Source organism: Anguilla anguilla, chromosome 12, assembly GCF_013347855.1.
Source record: "Anguilla anguilla isolate fAngAng1 chromosome 12, fAngAng1.pri, whole genome shotgun sequence".
NCBI lineage: Eukaryota > Metazoa > Chordata > Actinopteri > Anguilliformes > Anguillidae > Anguilla > Anguilla anguilla.
The window spans coordinates 31,041,766-31,049,265 of record NC_049212.1 but is presented as its reverse complement, the minus strand read 5'-3'; the positions used below and the strand labels follow the sequence as shown (position 1 = coordinate 31,049,265).

General features: G+C 52.5%; 1 protein-coding gene across 7 annotated transcripts in view; it reads right to left on the bottom strand.

Moving 5' to 3' along the window:
* Positions 1–7,500, bottom strand: part of sik3 (SIK family kinase 3) — a 31,136-nt gene that overhangs the window by 4,595 nt on the left and 19,041 nt on the right. For 3 of the 7 annotated variants that reach the window (XM_035385529.1, XM_035385523.1, XM_035385524.1), the window contains exons 11-20: positions 6,901–7,010; positions 6,581–6,734; positions 6,055–6,207; positions 5,489–5,562; positions 4,244–4,375; positions 2,604–2,745; positions 2,249–2,407; positions 1,873–1,931; positions 1,473–1,582; positions 634–904 (exon numbers count right to left, since the gene is read on the bottom strand). In XM_035385529.1, coding sequence (XP_035241420.1) covers positions 634–904; positions 1,473–1,582; positions 1,873–1,931; positions 2,249–2,407; positions 2,604–2,745; positions 4,244–4,375; positions 5,489–5,562; positions 6,055–6,207; positions 6,581–6,734; positions 6,901–7,010 — 1,364 coding nt within the window. The remainder of the gene's footprint in view (positions 1–633; positions 905–1,472; positions 1,583–1,872; positions 1,932–2,248; positions 2,408–2,603; positions 2,746–4,243; positions 4,376–5,488; positions 5,563–6,054; positions 6,208–6,580; positions 6,735–6,900; positions 7,011–7,500) is intronic. The other 4 variants (XM_035385525.1, XM_035385526.1, XM_035385527.1 and 1 more) reach the window with 3 other exon arrangements.

Sequence of the window (7,500 nt, the reverse complement as noted above, 5' to 3'; positions counted from 1 at the left end):
TTCTATGTTAAACCTGCCCACCCTTCAGTGAATATGATCCACAGAGAGATGTCTTGGGTCTACCTGCTAGCTTTATGGCCTACATTACAGCTCCTAACTAGGTCCAGTTAATCTACGACTTACGTTTTGTGTAGTCGGTCAGTCTATAGCCATAGGTTGTGAGTTCTGTGGTGATGCCTTCACATTTGACCATGACCTTGCCGCCGGGTTCTAGAGAGGACTATGTCTGTGTCCTCTTCAGCTGAGACCCTACGACACTACAGGACTGTTCTCTTCTTCTTCTTCTTGCTTTGCCATTACTAGCTCCAACGTATGGCACTGTGCCAACCAAAAAGGCTCTACTCACGACTAAATTGTCTTTTGTTAATGGACTATAACCAAGAAAGAGTCAGAAGTCCTGAGAGTTATAAAAAAATACAAATAAAAAAAACACAGCATACATGCAATAACAAATAGAAAACCTTAAAAGAAGGTTAATAAATAAGTCCAAAAATAATATGAACAAAACCCCCCCCCCCAAAAAAAAATCTTTGCATGGAGAAGCGTACACATGGAAGAAAAGCAACAGGAGATGGAAAAAATAGCCAATGAGAATCCAGCGGCATGGAGGGCAGTGCAGGGAGAGCCAATCACCTGTGGGTCTCCGCGCTGTCGGCGCTCAGCTGCTTCCCCAGAACCCTGTGGCCGCACGGCGTGGACAGGTAGCCCTGTCGCTGGGCCCCGCCCCCAAGCTCCGCCTCCTGGACCTGAATGGTCACCTGCTGCTGGGGCATACCAACGGCGCGGGGGAGACCGGGCTGCTGCTGGGGAAGCGCCATGCGGGGGAGGCTCGTGGGGGGAGGGCTCCCGCTGGGGGTCTGGAAGAGGGCGGCGCTGTGCTGGTATGGCACTGAGGGCTGGCCACCTGCAGGAGGTAGCGAGGGAGGGAGGGAGGGAGAAACAGATGGTGAGAAAAGAGAAATAGTCATTTTTATTTTGTCAATTTTTCTAAGGGAAACAGACGTTCGGCAAGCAAAATAGTTCAGCACTAAAACGCCTGATTGAATAAATGAATGAAGGATTTGGTGGAAAACTACGATTTGTTTATGAGTTGAATGTGGTGGTTTTGTGCAGGGCTGCTAGAGCAAAAAGAGCATTTGAGAGTAAATAAAAAATCTAAATGTGCAACCTGAAAATGTTACTATACAAAATATTCAAGGAAAATAAATTTTAAAACATCCAGGCTTCTAAGTTATGAATTAAAATTTTTAAATATATTTCCGGGTACATGATTTCATACCAGTATACCTAGAAATAAGTAACACTGGCCAGTCCTACCTAGAAGTCAAGGACTTGAGCCTGTGATGTCATTACCCAAACCGACACTGCTAGTCATGAAAATATAAATATTAAATATTAAATACAAAATATAAAAAGTAAAAAGGAAGAAAGAGAGGGATGAGGACCAAAAAAAGAGGGAAAAAACTACTCACCATGTCCCTGCATCATTCCCGAGCCGCCAGGGGGCGGGCTCTGATTGGGCTGTCGGAACAGGTGGTTGCTGGGATGCGTGGGGGGTGGGCTGGAGGGCTGGATGCGCAACCTGCAAACGAGACACTCACTCATCTGTGCACTCAGTAGCGCTGAACGATTTCATGCTAATGCTAAACATTTTATTAATCTCATAGGCTAGCAGAGATTCAGACAACACGCTAGGTTAGCATAGCATCGCGCCTACTAGGACTGGCAATGCTGTTTATTTGATCTAACTGGAACACGTTTGTAAATGGCAATACTCGCCCATTGGTCAGACACAGTGATTGGTTAACACACAACAGTTTTCTTTCTTTTTTTGGGGTGCTATTGCTGGTGTTATTAGCGTGCGGGCCGTACCTCTGGAGCTGGTGAGTCAGGTGACTGGGCTGGGTTTCTCCATGGCCCAGGGACAGAGCCTGCATGGGGTGGGGGGGGGGATGGGGTGAGCGGAGACAGGGGGTGAACAGCACATACATACCATTCGGATACACCACTCATGAATAATGGTACTGTATTTTAATGCATGTATAATTCCACTTCTTAATTTAACTTTCAACCAATTACTGAAACCAGACTGACTTAAGCAATACGAGGAACTGTGCAGACTGGAAATTGAGCAGTGTCTACTGTTTTTATTGCGCTTTATTTAACTGCTCTTTTCAACGTAAGTGTGTGTGTGTGTGTGTGTGTGTGTGTGGGTATAAGAGTATAGGTATGCAATGTGAGTTTTTACCTGTACTGTGATGGTCTGAGCTGTGTGTGTGTGTGAGACCTGTATCTGCTGGTGTAGAATCTGCTGCTCCTGCTGGTAGAGGATGTGCTGTTGCTGTGTGTGCTCCAGGAAACGCTCATCCCGCGGTGCAGCGTACATCTTCTGCAGCTGTTCACACTCCTGCTCCACACACACACACGCACGCACACACACGCACGCACGCACGCACGCACGCACGCACGCACAGAGAAAAGGGGGAAGAGTTAGAACAATGAAGGGGTGGAGAGGGATCAGTAAAGGGGCGGGGCCCGCAGGGACACTGATTGGCGGCTAAGGCCCTGAGAGCAGGAGGCCGATCGGAGGACGGCAGGCCCACCTGCTTGAGCTGCTGGATCAGGGAGCTGTGCTCCAGGTGGGCCTTGAAGGCCTGGATGGTGGCGGCTCCGTCCGAGAAGCGGCGCACCGGGGAGAAGCGCTCCATGGGCAGGTGCAGCGTGTTGCAGTCCTTATAGCTGGACCTGGGAGTGACACACGCGCACAGGAGCGAGCGCACGCACGCGCACACGCACGTACAGACGCACACGCACGTACAGACACACACACGCACACGCACGTACAGACACACACACGCACACACGCACAGGCGCCGGCACAGACAGGCACGCACACACAGACACAGACACGCAAACACACAGATACACATGAGATCACAGGTCAGCGCTGAAACTGAGCTCAGCGCCTCCGCCGTGAGGGAGGAACAGAGCCGCAGTCCTGCGCAGCTCTTACACAACCAGCTGCCGGTCTCTCCCGACAACGGTCACTTCTGCAACATTCGGAAAATAACTCAATGAAACGTCGCAAGTTCAAGGGGGTTGGGCTTTTTTGGACACCCCAAAAAAAAACAAGGAGGGCCCTCTGAATCAAAGGCTCAAATATTAGGGGCGTCCACGTTCCCGTGCACAAAACTACCCTTCCATAAGACCATCACCATGGCGATGTGGTACTGTGATGTTGTACGAGTGTGTCCAGTGTAAGGGAGTGTGTGAGCGTGTCCAGTGTGAGGGAGTGTGTGAGTGTGTCCATGGTGTAAATACAATAAGTAAATATGAATATTTCAAAAGTACTATTTCTGATGTTATGATATGATGTTGTATTGTATGAACTGTGCAATACAAACAGAAATAATCACATTGTGGGATCACTGACACTTTCTGAGCTACAACCCATTTTATGGTGGGGGGGGGGTAGAATAGGTACAATGTATGGTTCAGAAATGACAGGGTCTTACAGCAGGCACCTACAGGGCCCAAAATGCCTGCAGGCGTTTGTGACCAAAATCCCAAATACACGGCAAGCATCCTTCCTCCATGAGAAATTTCTTTGAGGAAAACTTCAGCAAAGCCTGAGAGGTTAGGGGAACTCTGTGACCACATTCACACAGAATGCCCCAACTCTCCTTTCCCAACTCTTCTTTGAGTGCTCTTCTCTCTCTCTCTCATTCCCAACCACTCACAGACTCCAGGACTCAAACAGGCTTTATTAGCATGACAGAACATGTGCAGTGCTGCTGAAGGGTTTCAGAAAAATAAAACATACTCTTCCTCTCAGACCATCGAGAGAGGACGGGTCCTGCCCCTCAGGACATCTCTCTCTCCCTCGCTCCACCATGTCATTCCCCCTCCCATTCTCAAAACCTTGCTCCCTCTCCATCCTGCCATCCTCTCTCTCCCCGCTCTCTCATCCCCCCCTTATATGTCCCTCTCACCCTCCATCTCTGCCCTCCTCCATCTCTCCTCTCCCTTCCAAGTCCCTCTCTCACTTTTCCTCTCTCTCCCTCATGATCTGCCCTCCTCCCTCTCTCTCTCTCTTTCACTCACTACCCATCCATCAGCCTCCCTCTTCTCCGCCCCCTCTCGCCCCCCCCCGCCCCGCCCCCCCCGCCTCCTCTCTAGCTCCCTCTCCTGGCGAGTGTGTGCTGAGGCTGTGCAGAGTGTCAGCTCAGGGTGACCCCCTCACCGGCAGTGCTGCTCCAGGCCCCACCCCCTCTGCCGGGGGCCCTGGGGCCGCTGCGGGTCGGGCGGGGCCTCGCTGGGTGGCGCGCTCGCGGGCACGTGCATCGTGTGCCGCTTGAAGCGGTTCGCCAGGTACCTGGGTCGCGGGGAGGGAGACAGGAAGCAGCGCACACCCGTCAGCTCACCGGCAGGACGCCGCGGCGAAACACTCGGCACATTCCAGCCGAATTCCACGGGGAAAAAAACACCAGTACTCCAGGGCTGGGCGATATGCCGCCACAATGACTCGTCAAACGCAATAACGATCATCGCCACCATGAGGCGCACTGCCTTTCTTTTCATCCTTTGTTCTCTTTAACCCTTTGAAGAGTTGGGCTACATCGTGTGATTGTTACAAATGCGTGAATAGAATGGTCGTCACTGAACAGTCTAATGTTGATGTAACTAATGATGTCACTACTGGCAACTGAAAGCAATAGAATTCTAGAACACTTGAACTTAGAATTTTGAAGGAAAAAAAAAAACCTACTCTTCAAAGGTTTAAATGTTTAATTACATCTGATGTGGTAGTAAACGTCCAAACTTCAGAGGCTGCAGGAAATGTTCCCAGGAAAAATACGTCACCGCTATTATCTACTGAGTGTTGATTTGACCGCCAATCAGCAGCGACGTCATACCATGTGACCATGTGATGTGTTTTGCCAATCACATGGAAACCGCGAGGCCTCGCTGCCAATTAGCCGTCTTATTAACACCCAACAGATAACAGCGGTGATGTTTCCCAGAAGCATTCCATGCAGCCTCTGACGTTTGAACGTTCACTACCCCATCAGGTAAAATTAAAGAGAAAAAGATGAAAAGAAAGACGATACTCCACACGACTGGCAATGATCATTACAGCATTCAGTAATTACTGCTGCAGTATGTTAGCCCAGCCCTACTAATCCCAAGCTGCTCTGTACAAGCAAAGTACCATATTTAGCCAAAGGACTGTGGGAAATTTTGAAAGGGAAGAGGTATTGCAGCCAAAGGAAAGCCAGTGGTTGATTTTGCCATGGAAGCCAGCGCAGAGTGGAGAGGCGGAGCTGTGGCGACAGCGGCGCCGTGTGGCGGAAAAGCGGTACTGCGGCCTGTTTGAGCTCGCTCCCAGAAACCCAGGCAACCCGCGAGTGTCTGCACACCCTGCGCCCCCAAAGCCAGCAAACCCCGCCCCCAACGCCACCAGGGCCCGCATGGGCCACGCCCTCACCTCTGCACCGCCTCCTGGTCCGGCTCCCCGTCGGAACCTTCCTCATCCACGGGGGCCACGGCTGGGATGGGGTGCTGGGAGCAGGAGAGAGGGATGAATAAACGAGTGCGTGTGCAGTGAGACAGTCACTCCCTGTGCCCATTGCAAGCACAGACAGGCAGGCAGACAGACAGTCAGACTGACTTACAGTTTACACACACTGATGACACACAGATAAGAAGACCTGATACGACTAGGGGGGGGCATACCCTACATCCCCAATGCTCTCAGTCACACTCACACACATACTCACCTTCACTCACTTACTCACACTCACTCACTCGCTCTCACACTCGCTCTCACACTCGCTCTCACACTCGCTCTCACACTCACACTCACTCTCACACACATACTCACCCTCACACATACTCACACTCACACTCTCACACTCACACTCACACACACTCACACATACTCACACATACTCACCCTCACTCACTCACACTCTCACACTCACACTCACACTCACACACTCACACACTAACACACACACACACACACACACACACACACCCCCTCACACTCACAGGGCTGGTGACGAGTGGGGACTGTCCGCGGGGCCTCTTCAGCAGCTGCTGGGCGTGCAGCTGGATGTTGGCCCCGCCGTCCGAGGCCCTCCGGCCCAGGGGCCCCATGCCGTTGAGCAGCTGCAGTGTGGGAGGCTGCAGCAGGGACTGCTCCTGCGGGCACACAGAGACGGGACAGCGAGCGTGAGCATCTCACTGAACAGGCAAACGCGCCAACACCGGGACAGACAGACACACTCCCCCCTGCTCTCACCCTCCCTCTTTACCTCTCTCCCTCCCTCTCCCCCCTTCTACATCCTTCCTTCCGTCCCTCCCTCCCTCCATCCCTCTCCCCCCTTCTACATCCTTCCTTCCATCCCTCCCTCCCTCCATCCCTCTCCCCCCTTCTACATCCTTCCTTCCCTCCCTCCCTCCCTCTATCCCTCTCCCCCCTTCTACGTCCTTCCTTCCATCCCTCCATCCCTCTCCCCCCTTCTATGTCCTTCTTTCCGTCCCCTCCCTCCCTCCATCCCTCTCTCTCCCTCACCTTGTACTCCAGGTGCTGGGTGGGCTGCAGGTTCTGTGGGGGGGCCAGCGTGTGCACGGGGCCCATGTTGGGGACCAGAGAAGGGAAGGGAGGCTGGGGGACGGTGCGGGGGAACCCAGGGGCCAGCTTCTGAAGCTCCTCCTGCATCTCCGCCCTGTGAGAGACGAGCCAATCAGGATCGCGAATACAGGCACGCACGCAGGCAAGGGCCAATCAGGACACACACACACACGGTCAGAACTGCACACGCAGCTACACACAGAGTACCAGTCAGGACCGCACACACTGACACACACGCGCGGTTACGCCGACGCTCGTACCTGGGGTCGGGAACGCCCACCGTGTGTCGCCGCATGGACAGGTACCGGGCCATGGCCTCGGGGGACGGCTCCTCCCCCTCGTCGCTGTCCAGAGCCATCGTCCCGTCGGGCTGACCAGGAGAGACGCGTTAGCCGCGGGAACAGCGGCCGCAGTTCAGCAAGACAACAGCCGCTAACGCAACAGCCGCTAACACAACACCCGCTAACACAACACCCGCTAACACAACACCCCGATTCACAGCACCAGCCACAGGCACATGAGCACGCAACAGGGAGCAGCGTCAACACACACTCACTCACTCAATCATTCCCATAGTCACGGCAGTTTGTTCCAGCGTTGCATTATGGGTAATTCCAGCATTATTTCTGTGGCCACAAAAAACTCCAGAACTCCCTGGTATGACTTCTTATTTACATTAACTAACTCAACCGGGCGAGAAAACTGGGAGAACTTATCTTCTAGGAAAACGTTCTCTTTGGACAGACGGTGATGCAATCCGCACTATGAAAGACCCCATTATAGTCGTCAAAGGGCAGTGTGTAATTTGGCAGGTATGAATATCAGCGGGAAGAGTATTGCACAGAGCAAGTTATTTTTGC